At 37.3% G+C, this 15,200-nt stretch overlaps 1 protein-coding gene across 1 annotated transcript; it reads right to left on the bottom strand.

Moving 5' to 3' along the window:
- Nucleotides 1-573: 573 nt before the first annotated feature.
- On the bottom strand, nucleotides 574-10,238 carry LOC120334906 (uncharacterized). Its single transcript, XM_039402425.2, has 14 exons — nucleotides 10,151-10,238; nucleotides 9,415-9,561; nucleotides 8,760-8,918; nucleotides 7,982-8,110; nucleotides 7,445-7,592; nucleotides 6,710-6,867; nucleotides 5,550-5,691; nucleotides 4,980-5,101; nucleotides 4,070-4,220; nucleotides 3,577-3,734; nucleotides 3,148-3,283; nucleotides 2,188-2,348; nucleotides 1,584-1,683; nucleotides 574-1,256 (listed from the first exon to the last, which is right to left on the bottom strand). The coding sequence occupies exons 1-14, from the start codon at nucleotides 10,227-10,229 to the stop codon at nucleotides 1,061-1,063; spliced, it is 1,986 nt and encodes a 661-aa protein (XP_039258359.2). The 5' UTR covers nucleotides 10,230-10,238; the 3' UTR covers nucleotides 574-1,060.
- Between the last annotated feature and the right edge of the window lie 4,962 nt (nucleotides 10,239-15,200).

Below are 15,200 nucleotides of genomic sequence, written 5' to 3'. Positions count from 1 at the left end.
AGCTGATATTTGTCTTCAATGGCCCACACTTGTTCAAGCAGAAAATATAGTGATCCTAAAATATTTTTCCCAAGTTCCGAATGTATCTTGCATGATAGAACGTAAATGAACTAATCTTTCAAACGCAGCTGCCATCGACTCATGTTTTCACACGACGCTTATTTTCGTCTTTTCCTCCGAGTAAGGCTCTGTACAAGCAGCCGTTGATTTGTAGGAACCTACTTTTTATTTTACAAGATTAAAACTTCAGGTATTCGGTGTGAAAGTGGAGTCTTATTTATCCACGCCTTCCGAACTGATGCGGGACGGAACCTCGACTTCTGAATGTAAACAGAGACACTTTTTCTTAAGGATACATAGCAATTCCTTGAGGCTTAAAACGCTTTTTAGAGCCCGCAGATTCCTGAAACCCGCGTTTACCAGACCCGCTAGCTGTTACGGTTTAGCTTGGCAATTCCTGGCTACGCTCCCGATTTTGAAATCAATTAAATAATTTTTGGCTGATTTGAGTCAATTTAACATGCCGTTCAAATCATCCTGAATGCGTAATTGTTTCTCGCAAACAAAAATTAAAATGCTGAATTTATTCACATGTAAAAAATCAAAAATATTTGCTCAATATATATTTAAAAGATAATTATAGAAAAGAAATAGAGATTGAACGATTTGAAGAACTCAGTATTTAACTAAACAGGAGCTATAGGCAAATATATGGAAACAAATAGCTGGTTGTCCTTTCAATAAGTGTAGCGATCGATACTGGATAGTCCTGATCCGAGCCCCGGGCTTGATGAAAAAATGGCGGACTAGCCTGGCGGAAGCCTGGTGGCGCACTATACACAAAACAAGCCAAATTTCGGGTGAAGAAATGAAAGTAGAGGTCTTCTAGCAAATTTTTCCGCATGTTGTCTCCGGTGATAGGTTCATTAGCTATGGAAAATGCAATTTTTACAACAACAAAAACTACAAGAACAAAACGGTCCATAAGTTCACTTCGTATCTAAAAACCTTCGATTTCTAGTAAGTCAGTTTACTGCAAGATATTACAGTGCACTGCAGTTCAATTTACAATCTCGTAGACTTGATTTGCTCCGAGTCCTCCTTGGCCATCTGCTTTGCAAAGATCCGATTTGCCGTACTTTGAATAATTCGTGTTGGCCGTACGACTCCCACCGCACCATCCACCGCTCTGTATCACAAACACTTTGAATCCATTGCGCTTCGCTACCCTTGCACATTTGCTTATGGCGTCTTTCCTGAAATAGTGCGGATGGATATGTTAGGTTTACAACGTTTGCAATAGTTATTCTGAAATCAACTCTTTTTAACCTCAGCCATATTGTTTTTTCAAGCTCAGTTTATTCCATCGTTTTTATTTTAAATTAACTTTTCCCCTAATTTTTGAATTCCATTCTATCGTTTTAGCTATTTTTGCAAGTAATTTTCTCTCTGCATTAACGGCTGGGGAAGGACTAACGCTTCGATTGCCTTCTGATTGGCTTTATCAGTTGAGGACTTATTGAGCAACCATGAAGACGAAAGTTTTTATTTTGATGGAATTTTTACAATACATCGCGTCTCACCTTGATTTGAAATTATCCATCAAATCTGCATCTGTTTGTTCCATCCCCGGTATCGCCCACGGCGCCTCGTCTTTCCAGCATCCAAGATTTCGAAGTTTTACTGAAAAGAATTTTTTAGTTATTTTTGATTCAATCATTTATCCAGCTTTGCTGAGAGTCTATAGCAGTGAGTAAGCTAGAAAATAGCAAAGTTCAGAAAATAGGAAATTTCAAGCCTTGTTTAATACACTTAAATAAAGTTACAGATAATCAAGGGAGGTGGATGAAAGTAACCAAATATCAGAGATTCATCTCAAGGTATATGGTAGACAGTGGCATATTACGCGTATGGAGATGCGATGTATTGATGTGTGATAAGAGATGTACTTTTTGCAGCGTTGGACTTCAAACAGAGATCTCTAAAATCAGCATTGATATGCAAGAATTACCTAAATTTGAAAGTCCTAAATCGTTCCGATTAGGTAATGCTTTGGCGAGGATGCGTAAAATATATTTTGAAAATTATTTTACTGTAACTAACTCTCTATTCATCAGTGGCGTACACGTACCCAAAGCCTTGTTCGGAGTGAAACTACACTTGTATACACAATTGTACTGTACTCACTCTTTGAGTTAGAAATAATCTCATAAACTTCATTCTCGGCAAATCCACCTTTTCCATCCCTAGAACATGAGTTTGAAACACCGCCTGTTGAGTAGACAGTATGCGCCTTCTCGCTACCCATGCATTTCCCACCATCTTGGAGTGCAAACGCTGGGAAGCCTCTGTCAAAGAAGATTACTGTCAAGCAATCACGAAAACTGAAACTTTTTTTCATCTCCGAATATGCGAAGAGACATAGGGAGAGATTTATTAACACAAAAACACAGTCTACACTATTATAAACATCATCTAATAAAGAAAATATTTTAACAATTGATAATTGTTTTGTTTGGGTCAGTGTGCTAGACTCATAAAGGTCATCTAGGGCTCTAGGCTCCCGACCCTTGCGTATATGCCGTATATGAGCTCATCATGGCACAGTACTGTACCATAAGTCATACTTCTGCTTTGCGGTTACCATCAATTGTATGGTTCGGAGTTCGAATTTGGTTCAAAATAAAACCCTCCATTTTTATTCTAAATGCAACGAAAACCGAAAAGATTGCATAAACCATAAGCATATAAATGGGAGTCTGGTTACCAATCAAGTTTAGTCTAGTGTTGCATTAGAATCGTGGAGTCAACATTACCAGTAGGGAATTTCAGATTATATAGATAACAATCATGAGTCAATATTTCGGACGGAAACTAAGGAAGCATCCAGTTGACCGAGTGGCGACGAAAGAAAGCTCGCGTGCGCCAATGTTTTGCGTCTAATTTTGCTTTCCTCCGGGACTGGGGTATACAATCAGGAGCCGGAGTCAAAATTTTGTCAAACAGCAGTTCAAATATTTGGGACGTTGGATTTGGATATCGATTTTTCACGGGTCCACAGATCTGGTTAATAAATTTGAAAGTTTGAAAATATCTTTATTAAAAAAGAAACCCAAAAAACTCGATATGTAGAATATATTTCCTCACCTCATAGCAGCTACTTGAGCGCATTTTCTGATCGAATCTTTCCGGAGATAATACGGCCCGTCAAGTATTGCTATAGTGCCTTCTAGCGACGATATCGTATTCACTGAAGAAAAACACCCAAGTCCACTGATTTTGACTGAGAAACAAGTCGGAGGGTTTAGTTAAAAATGCACGAGAATATGATCAAATTTTGTACAAATGCAAAAGTCATATATTAAGTGCGAGTTTAATTATTACACATAGTCAATCGGGGCCAACTTAGACCAAGGTCTTCTGTGATTTATATTATTTTATGTCATCATGGAAAGCCACATTAATCACTTAGGACGTGTCAATTGAAGTTGCTTGCAGTGACCGGTTCTGTCAAATGATGCATATGCACCGTCTAAGATCCACCCTATGATCAAAGCCCAAATAAATATAACTCACCATCCCAAACGATTCCCGCTTCATAAACTTGATTCACCCAGGATCCGCCTTTGCCATCACTCCTGCAATGTTCAGATTGTCCCAGTTTTGCAAACCTTCGCCGTGCATCTCTTGACGATACACACCTTCCGCCATCTTGGATTGCAAAAATGTCGTACCTGAAAAATTCAAACTGCAATAACAACAAATACGGACTGCCAGCTAGTGTAAATCAAAGTCTACTACAACAGAGGTCGGCAACCTTCTCATAACCGCTGGTCGGTTGTCCATGCATTTGAAAACAAAACATTTGCTAACTAATGGTAACCGGACGAGAGGCCGTGGTTCGCCATATGATTAAGCCGTCTTATCGAATTTCTTCTCCCTCAGGATGACTATGTAAATCTTATCATATTTGGAGGAAGCAAAAGTCGCATTACCCATCAAGTGTTGGTAAATCGTTTATACTTGTCACATGTCACTATTTATTTCAAAAGTTCTTTTTGCAACCCACCCTTGTCTCATCGCAACCTTCGCACACTTTTCCACCGCATTAGATCTCTGGCTATAATGTCCGTCCAACACAGATGAGCTCCCTTCTAACGTTGGAATGCTGTCATTCCAGGCGTAAATCCAACATCCCAGGTCGGTCATGTGAAGATATTCTGCAAAAGTATAAGAATTAGTGAGTAGGTGAAATATTATTAAGAAAACTTAGTGAGTATGCCAAACGTATCAGTGAACGTCATGAATCTATTGTGCGAACAAATACAAGTTGTGGGCAGTGGCGTAGCCAGGGGGGTGGTTTTGCGGGTCAAAACCCCTCCCCCCTTTTGAAATGTAGAAAAAATAAAATCCTTTTTCTGTATCATAGATGGTAATTTTCCGTAGCTTGAAATGCTTTTTAGACCCCAAGACTACAAAAAACACGCCTATTCCAGCGTTCGATCGGGCCCGCTAGCAGTTTCGATCTAACTTGGCAAAAAAAAAACTTCAGAACAACCCCTCTTTGAAAACTTCTGGCTACGACCCTGGTTGTGAGTGAATTAATATTATGAGAGAAACCAAGTTCTTCAAAAACGTGTAGGTGGGAGCCATAGCTTAGTAGTAAGTAGTAAGCTCACTGGACCATGTCAACTATATGGAAAATTTTATTTATATTTATACCTTCTAATGATTGTAATGGATTGATACTAAATTGGAACGATTCTAGCTCCTAAAAAGTAACTATGTGCATATGAGCGACCACTCGTCCGATGTTTGGGGAGAAATTGTTACAGTATTCAAGGAAAAAAATTGGACTTTGAAGACTTTTCACAATTGGTTATGTTCGAATTATAAAAGTTTATAAATGCTATATGACTGCACTCACTTCTTGTTTTGAAACAACATAATAATGCTAGGAAATGTTAATATTTCCAAACCTTTTGTCTTCTCTGCTATTGTGCGAGTCCTCGATGCCCAAGCCAGAGTCCGGCTCGGAGGTGTAGTGTATCTGATATATCTTGATGTAGGACGAGGTGTTGGGATTGGCAGGATTGTGCGCCTGGAAATGAATCAAGTCGTTACAACTTGAGTGTGAGCCATAGCGACACGTTGGAGTAACTATGTAGCGATCATATTTCAAAGAATTGAAGTTTTGTTTTGGGTTGTTCGAAAACCCAGGCCTAACACGTAGATTTAATAATTGTGAAGTAATAAATAAAACAGTAGTTCTTTACATATTCTTAGATATCGATGGGTAATTGTATATGCTATAGGGCCTTGTTCAAAGTGGAAGACGTAAATAATAAGCATTGAATGCTTTCATATGAATGGTTACCTGTGCATTATTTACAAAGAATTGCAAAAATAGTCTTACAATGCAATCAAGTAACTTATCTGAAAGTTTGAAATCATTGCGCAAAATTTTATCAACAAATCAATTCTCGTTTTCATTACTGTTATGAGGTATTCAATTTCAGTTTTATTTTTCAATTGAAATGTATGTTCACCTGGTTGATATAGTTGGTCTGTACCACTCTGTAATTGTGGGGGCGACGAATGTGCGGGTGACCCGCCTGTATGGGATTGTGTATGTTGGCAGTGGGGTAGTGGTTGTTGTTGAGCTTGTTGAGAGAGGAGAAGGGGCTTCCCCTGAAATGTTGAAAATATATAATATCAAATTAATAGAAACACTTGTAAGTCATGGTAGATGAATGTAAGGTTGACTCTCACCCTTCTTCCAAAAACTATCAATTTTTAACAGAGAAAGATCAATGCAAGATTGACTCTAACTCTTCTCCCCAAAACTATCAATTTTTAACAGAGAAAGATCAATGCAAGATTGACTCTCACTTTTCGTTCAAAAACTATCAATTTTTAACAGAGAAAGATCAATGCAAGATTGACTCTCACTTTTCGTTCAGAAACTATCAATTTTTAACAGAGAAAGATCAATGCAAGATTGACTCTCACTTTTTTTTCTCGAAACTATCAATTTTTAACAGAGAAAGATCAATGCAAGATTGACTCTCACTTTTTTTTCTCGAAACTATCAATTTTTAACAGAGAAAGATCAATGCAAGATTGACTCTCACTTTCTTCTTCCCGAAACTATCAATTTTTAACAGAGAAAGATCAATGCAAGATTGACTCTCACTTTCTTCTTCCCGAAACTATCAATTTTTAACAGAGAAAGATCAATGCAAGATTGACTCTCACTTTTCGTTCAAAAACTATCAATTTTTAACAGAGAAAGATCAATGCAAGATTGATCCTCACTCTTCTTCCCGAAACTATCAATTTTTAACAGAGAAAGATCAATGCAAGATTGACTCTCACTTTCTTCTTCCCGAAACTATCAATTTTTAACAGAGAAAGATCAATGCAAGATTGACTCTCACTTTTCGTTCAAAAACTATCAATTTTTAACAGAAAAGGATCAATGCAAGATTGACCCGGATTTTGCTCCATAAAACAATCAATTTTTAATAGATAATGCTCTAATCAAACTTCGATGTAGTAGCAATTTTCCATTCGAATTGTAAATTGCAAAGTGTGATATAATGTTAATTAACCAAAGCTTAGAAATTACTTTGGCATTGTAAAACATTTTTACCGTCTGAAAAGTATTAAAATTAAAAATCCACCATATAATAATCAGGCGACTTACTCGTTTTTGAATATCTAATCTCATAGACCTGAATAGACGACCGACTTCCTTTTCCGGTGTAACTGCAGACTTTCCGCCGGGTATTGTGACGAACAATTGCTTGTACATCGGTCACAGAGAGACATTTCCCGCCATCATGAAGCGCAAATATCTGGAGACTGGAATGAAAGCAAGACAAGGAATTAATGAAAAAATAGGAATAACATAGTCTGTCTCCACACATCAGCAAGTATATTTATAAGCTTTCGTTAGACCTACCTCATAGCCTTACTTCTCCATACAAAACAATATAATCAAAGGTAAAGATCACGGAAAGAGAATATGTTATTTTTATTTATCACTTTAGCATCCTTTTGGAAACGAGCACATACAAATCCGAAATAGGAAGTAAACTCCCATAATTCAGTGCGCAATATCGTAGCACCCTCGATAAATTTAAAGTCACAGTACAACTTTATTGTGAAATTCCGTTCCCAATACGTAAAACGTCGTACCCGACTATATTGGTGTCACTGGTACAGAGCCCATACTTATTTGTAGCTTATTAAGTAAAACAAACATCTTTTTCTAACTACAAACAATTTATTGCACTTTCATAGTAAAAATACCTGGAATTTTACTGGTATTCTAGACCATGCTAAAGAATAATCGGTAACTTGTTAACAAATGTCCGCATCGCCGCAAAACGATACCGTTGCTGGTAAATATTTAGAAGCAAGAATAAATTTGTCTTACCCAATGCTGGCCACGGCTTTAGCGCATTTTTGTACGGCCATCATTCTGTATCTGTAGTGCCCGTCCAGTGAACCGATGTGTTTTCCTTCCATGGAATCGATTCCGCTGGGTGGCAGTGCCCAGCAACCAAAATCATTCAAGATGAAATCTGAAAACGAATTGTTGTCCTATTTCTAAATCGAAGAAACGAGAATGGCTACATGGTTACATGGTCATAGTCCTACTACGGTAGTTCGGTAATTCAAGTTTCGACACTGAAACAACTGTCTTAGGTATAATCGGCGACCATATCCCATTTCCCAAACTAAAGGAAATAGTGATATTGGGGGAGAGAGGGTAAGAGAAATGAAATTGGTATTAGTCGCAAATCGCAATTAAAAAATATATAAACCATATAGTTCGAGCGTTATTTATGATGAGGTAAAGGAAGGCACGATGTCCATTGCACCTAAAAGGAGAAACGAATAAAAATCGATGGAAAAAAGTACTTCAATCGTGTATACTTCAGGGTCAAACCCAAGAGCAACAAAATCTAACCGTGTGATGACGTCATTGCCTTCTCTCTCCGGTTAACCGTGCTGATACCGGTTCCTCGTCGTCGATTGATGTCACCGAACACGTACCCTGGCTGCACAATTCTGGAACTGCTAGTGCGGCCTGAATTTTCTGAAAAAGTAGAATTGATTGTGAGTTGACGAACTTGGAAAATTAGAATTGTCAAGATTGTGATTGAGAATCCGACATTATTGGCGTGATCTCACGATCGAATGTTTACATAGACATGGAGTCAAATTACAATCGCAACATCAGCGAAATTCCAGGTCTCACACATGGATTGGAAAAATCAGCAAAATTTTGTGTAGAATATCGGGCCCCGTTGAAATCAAAAACAATCTCAAAAAAGAGTAAAAGCTGCTTAGCGGATTCAACCCTGTTTAATTATTAAATATTTGATATCCATTGTCCAATTAGCAGCAATTTAATAATTCCATCTATATCTACCATCTATATACATGGTTTTCTCTGCGGCGAGGAAAGGTAACTACAGTACTACAGATAATGTTTCGAATTGGGTGGAATGACGCAGAGAAGCAGTTTATGAAACCTCACTCACATTCATTGAATTTTCATCTATTATCGTAGATGTTCTATTTTTACTTCAATGGGGCCAAAAGGGTGAATATTTGGAATATTTTGTACAATTATACAATGAATGGTAAAAACAATTATAAAAATTAAAGAGATAAAATTATTAAGAATTAATCAATTTCATCTGGTCATTTCTCACACAACATTTGTTTTTTATTTCTCTCACCTATGACTGTTGAAACGATTTCGTACACTTGATTTGCTCTGAAGCCTCCCTCGCCATCTTTTCCGCATCCCGTTGATCTGCCGAGTTTAAAATATTTCCGTTTTGCGTCGAACGATGCACCGCACCATCCGCTGTCTTGTATTACAAACACGCGATATCCTGAAGAATGATTATCAATATTGGTTACAGCATTCGTCGCCTTGCACAAACAGTTTTGTATACTTCACCCTCACCCGATGCAATACCAAGGAAAACACCTTGCAAACAAATTATTCCTTGGTAATTGAAATTATAAAGTATGGAAGGGAGTAGTCGCAAGCACGTTCTAAAGGCTAATGTGTAAAGTAGTAGAGATTGTACATATGGTTAGCAAAAAGCTACCATATTTCATTAATTAATTAATTAATAAAGAATTTGGGGCAGGTGGGAGGTTTTTTGTCTCACCTTGGGTAGTAGCAGGCACTGGCAATATCATAAGCGATGGATTTCACACGCTAACATCAGGAAAAAAGTTTCATATTCGCATACAGTAATACCAAGTCGGGTAAGTCTCGACTGATTGCTGTTTTATATTCCAGTGATCCCTTCCGTATTTGCAAGGTTCATAACAATAAACTTTGACCTCGTCAGGCTCGAATGATTGGAATATTTTTACCTTTAGACAGAGCGGCCCTTGCGCATTTCTGTATTGCATCACCGCGAGCCTTGTAATGTGCGTTCAAAATATCCGATCTTCCTTCGAGGCTTCTGATGATCTTTGATCGATGATCCCGCCAACAACCGAGGTTCTTCAAAGTGGCGTCTGTGGGTTATAAAGGAATGATTCTATTGTAAGATAATTCCATGAGTCCCACAAAGGTGGTGTAGACAATTTTGAGAGGGCGTGAAGTTAATTAAAAATAAAAAATATTTGCTAGAATTGATCTTGCCCGCCTTGTTGCGGATGTTTACATTTCTTCATTTTGAATATTTACGTTCCATTCACTTATTTTCTAAGGGGTTATTGAATAAAACATACTCTCGCCATACTATCTGTTATTTGTGGTCGATAGTTAGTTAGTTATTTTTTGAGTTGGGGTGCAAGACCTCTAAAAAGGGGCGCGACTTTAAAAAAATCGAATCGGCTACTATTTTTAAACAAAAAACGGTCTCTTTCCGATTCCGCATTGCCGACCCAATTTATTATTCCCCGGGATGTATCGTACTCGACGTGGCACAACATACACAAAGATCTGGGAATATAATCTTGATTCTAAGATTACAATGGAAATAAAATATATGCCAATCCTAACTACGCCGGGCCCTCAGAGAAAAAAAATTGTAACGATTAGGAGCAGAACTATTACACTACATGTCTGAACTGCAGCGAATTATTTGAATCAAATACTCACAGTTTCCTGCACTTTGACTCTCAATGTTGACGACGTAAAGTAAAAGAACAACAGCAGTTGTCAGCTTAATCCTATTCATTATGTCATATGTCCTGTAACAGAGTTGAAAAGAAAATATATTGGACTGTAACGCCTAACAGGTTGAGGAAATGTGGAGGACTGAAGGCCTAAAAGCGTTCCAAACTACGAAAATTGCTACGTATGATACAGGAAAATGTTTTTATCACATTTCCCCCAAACGACACACAACCAGGGCACGCCAGTGGCGAAAGACCTGCTCAGCTGACAAAACTTTCTCATACACTATATGTGAGCATCAACTATTGGTGACACCGTGGAAACGGACAAACTATAAGTTCGAGAAATCCTTCACAATGCAGGACAATTCGAATTGTTCGATAACTGTCACTTGCGGGAGGTTAGTTTGAATAGGCAACTACGGCCCTTTTTCCAAAAGTTTTAAATCCCCACATGGAGGAATTTGAAAACAAGACACCGACGCGGTGGCCAATGTCAATAAAATCTGTCTGCTATGGTTCTATATTTCGATTATTATGAAATATTAAACTAAAAACTCCGTAATTTCATCTTATCTAATTCGCATAATCTAGAATATTATTCCCTAACAATTCTATGTTATATATAAACCAAAATCCTTTGGGAACAGATACCCATTGTACCACATTATATTCCCCGCCGCGATAACTGATGTGTTTTTTCATCTTCACTTAGGAAAGGTCGCGTGCGTTCGATCAAAATCCATGAAACCGCATGACTGTGCACAATCAATCATTTAATTAGTAAATCTGTAATCACATAGAAATGCCATCAATTTGCTCATTTTTTACACTGCATTTGATGAATACTTTCAATAGACACCATCGGTCAAATGGTTAATGCTTCTTCATGTGTTTGCCTTAAATTTGAAAATTAGTAAATTCACTGTTTTTTTGGGGTAAATCCAAAATGCTACGACATAAATACATGCATAGCTTTTGTACATAAGTACATTTGTTTGAAACACTATCAGTTTTCTTTCCAATTTTAGTTAAAGGCTCAACTCTTTGCTTTGACTGGAATACTAGAGGTCTTTTTCAAGTCGTATGACAATACTCTTTCCATTCATAGTTGAGGATCCAGGCGTGATCTGATTACGTTTTTTATCAAACAGCTTAGGGCAATTGCTCAAATTCCAATTGATTTTGCTGCGTTTTGCTAATAGTGCCCTCCATCAGTGGCCCAAATATAATCCGCTAGACATCAGATAGCAAAGCTTTCTAACATGATATAATGAGCGGAAACGTGAATTGGGAATACGTTCAATGCGGCGTGGATTAGTATGCTCTGCCACTCTTTCAAAGTATATCAATGAAATAAATTTATTAAATCGGCCACACTTTTGCATTTCTCACGATTCATTGCATGCAACGTCATAAACCCCACATTGAACCGCATACCGTTAAACCAACTACTTCTGTACTTTTGTGCTGGTGGATTCGTATGCGTAGGTCTATAATGCAAGAGTGCTGTACAAGAGCGAAGATAATTATTCTACGAGATTCAAGAGTCTTGCTGCACAAAGTTATTTCTGTAATTTTCGCCGTCACAGTGTTCGTGTGCAGCTCGGGAGCTTCAGAAGTATGTGTACCAATATGGAGGTAACTAAATTTATTCGCCTTCTTTACATCAAATTGTGTAAAGGGACTGATGCCTATGGACAAGGGGTATATTCACTTGGCTAACACAGAAAGTCCCCGAACTCGAAATAGCACTAAAATAGGGAAAATCGAAATAAAATTATGGCCTAACCCTAACCCGGTACACATACTTCGGAAGTACCGACTCTTGAATCACATAGAATTCAATTGTATGCTTTGTTCTGCATGGCCAACTGACTTACGTATAAATAATACTGACTCTCAACTCAACATAACAAAATAATTGATTCCAGATATTCATGGTTAGAAGGTAAGATCTAACAAAACTCAACTTGTGTATTCCAATAGTCGGAACAATTCATAGAAAATTTGAAACCAGAGTCAATTTCTGAATTTCGTATTACTATACTAGCTGTTATATTATCCTCCTCATCTCTGGTTCTATAATTGTGATATTGACTGTCTTTGCTGCCAAAAATGCTAAAATTAATTATATACAATTTTCACTCGTATAACCATGAAGATGAGTTCAACATTCTGCAATGCTACTCCACATATACGCTTGATTACCCAATCCCTGGATATAAAATGAAAGTCCACACAAAACAAGCCAATATTCATCACAAGCTTATTGCACTGATCTATAGCTTCCATGCGTAAATCTCATATTTTATTGCTACATACAAATTTCGATCAATTTTCCGCTTTGCTATTTTGAAAACACTTTATTCACCCTCACCATGTCTTAATACTATGTGTCTATTTACCAATCTAAATTAGAATGTGACACGGGAAACTCACACTTGCCTGAATAGTTTACAATGCGTGCATGAATATCATACCATACCTAATATAAAGTAAAATCCTTTTCCCTAAAAAACAAAAAAATTCTTCTTAGAGACGGAATTCCTCCCCTTTCGCAAAAACGCTTACATAGTGTAGGTTATGCCCTGACCAGTGACTCGGCTTCCTGCCAAACACCGCTGTAATTTTGGCGCGTGTCACCGAATACTTCCGATTACGAAGCGTGAGAATTATGGGGTTTATCGCGCTTGTAATAGATGATCTATCTCGGCCCAAACTTAAGAAACGCAGGCACTTGCATTTACTCGGAAATACATGATTGCCAACGATGTTTTTCACAGTATTCAGGACAGATTTAGAAATGACTAAAGTTTCTAAAAATAAGTTAATGCTTGATAAACTTGAGACAAAGTTTATCGAGCCGGGTTAATTCGAACCCGATTTCACCTTAACCTCACCTTTGCAACTCCTCTATCAGTATTTTTCTACTCTCAGCTAAGATCTCATGATCAATATATAAATATCATTTTCACTTTTAATTGGCGGTTCGAGACTTTCTTCTGGCAAACTTCATGAAAATAAACATAGATTTTTTTTTAGATCGAATTAGCTCAATATCCCCATGTAGGATGTTGTGGTATTATACTGAAAAGAAAAAAATGAATTTTTCAGCATATGATAAAGATTCTTGTAAATTTCTGCTTCCTACGTGAGTAACTTAAAAATTCTGTCCTATCCATTCTAAAAATTCGTATCAACATCTCCTACAATTACGAACTGCTATTAAACAGTTCAACAAAATTTCTACTTTTCTAATTTTGACCAACACGAAGATCTGGCTATCGCTGATAACACAACAATCCATCAAATATTGACTTTACGCTTTCAGATATTTCCGGTGAAATTCCAGTGATAAGCTGGCTATACTTTCGTATTTGATTGTAATGTTTGCAAAGCTGCACAGACGTTAGTTCTCGATTCTAAAACTTGTTGATTCCGCTGGTATAAATTTTCATAATTACGGAAAGCCAGTAAAATCACTCCCGATGCATCGGGAAGTCATCCATGAAGTCTTGAAATTTTTTAAAATTGCGAAGAGAATTTATCGACACCATATATTGTTTTGGCCCTCCAGATGTAATAAATGAAGTAAAAATATTTGAATAATTACTGATTAAAGAACAACAATCGTGTACAAAGTTTGCCGAGGATGCTATCGTAAACTTTTGTTCAGAGTTGAGTCACTAAACATGCAACGGGATGCTGGTGATTTGTGATATACGTACGGCACGATATGTTTTGCGTTTCTTCTAGAACATTTATCAACATATTTTTAGAACTATTCTTGTTGATGTCGCACTGAATGCACTCAAAACACTGCCTGTTGGGTATTGTAAATAAAATTGCAACGTATGAGACCGCCGAAGGAGCAACTGAATTGAGGAAGAGAATTGAATATCGACTGGAACAGCAAATTCTGCCACTTTGTTGCTAATTACTTCTTCAGTCGGATTAGTAATCGGTATTTTATTTTCCCACCATACTGAAAATAAACTTTGTATGAAGAAGGAAAACATAAATGATTACTGGTTCAAAGGGCCCCCTATAATTAAGTCTAACAGTAATTAAAATATGGGAAAAAATTCAAACATTATATCACTAAAAAAAGTTTACAGCGAAAACAAAACTCGTACGACTCCAGGCACTGTCAAGTAAGCTAACCACAGTTTGCTTTTACAAGAAGAAGTTTTGTGCGACAGTGTTTCGTTGTGATCTTCTATGGCTATGCTTTATATCTATTACCAAACTCCATCAAATGCTATTTTAACTAAGCTCGCTCAAGGTATTCACTCCTATTCCGCGCTCAATGCAAGATTTTCCATAAAGTACTACTCAGGTTTCAAACCTGATTTGAAATTTTTGTAACTTTTCTGAACTCCATTCTGCGTGTTTGTCTTGTTTTTCCTTATCATGGCGAAGTTTAAAATATCTTACCTAGCTACATGACCTATATAGTTTGAAACTTCAAATTAATCAGAGTCTCTGAAAGTTTCCTCGCAAAAGTTTAGCCCCAACCAGTGATTGAACTCAATATATAGGACCGGTTCTTTTTTGTATTGAAATCACTAATAATAGGCTCTCTAATTTCCGAACCGAACTTATAGCTCTAAAACAGGATCAGGTTTGCTGATAATCACGACATTCAAATCTAACTAATCTTGTACTTGGCATGGACTGGTAACCAACAGGGCAAGAGGCCGTGGATCGTTAAGTAGTTCTACTGGCTTTCCTTTCTCCCACAATAAATATGTAAATCCTATCCAAGAACGGGTTAGCGACCGCGAACCTATCGGTTTCATCTTTACACGATGACCTTGTCCTAGCCTAGAAATGATAATGAATGAAGCTTTTCTGCGTCGAAATATAATTCACGTCATGTGCAAGCGGGTTCCGATCGGTAACAATAATGATGTTCAGAATTTCTTGCCATTGTCGTGACGTCATTTTCACGTAAGAAAATTCTGAATTATTTTGTTGTTTGTTTTGGCTTAAAAGAGCATCTCTTTTACTTTGTGAAGTCAGAATCA

Source organism: Styela clava, chromosome 1 (genome assembly GCF_964204865.1).
Source record: "Styela clava chromosome 1, kaStyClav1.hap1.2, whole genome shotgun sequence".
Taxonomy (NCBI): domain Eukaryota; kingdom Metazoa; phylum Chordata; class Ascidiacea; order Stolidobranchia; family Styelidae; genus Styela; species Styela clava.
The sequence above is the reverse complement of the archived record's forward strand: the minus strand, read 5'-3'. Positions and strand labels throughout refer to the sequence as shown.

What these genes read in the sequence shown, in the direction of transcription:
- LOC120334906 (XM_039402425.2), bottom strand. Translation starts at nt 10,229, where the DNA reads ATGAATAGGATTAAGCTGACAACTGCTGTTGTTCTTTTACTTTACGTC. An exon ending in AAGGGCCGCTCTGTCTAAAG is followed by an intron (nt 8,919 to 9,414) that starts GTAAAAATATTC and finishes ATCATTCTTCAG; the next exon opens with GATATCGCGTGTTTGTAATA. An exon ending in GCTCAAGTAGCTGCTATGAG is followed by an intron (nt 2,349 to 3,147) that starts GTGAGGAAATAT and finishes CTTCTTTGACAG; the next exon opens with AGGCTTCCCAGCGTTTGCAC.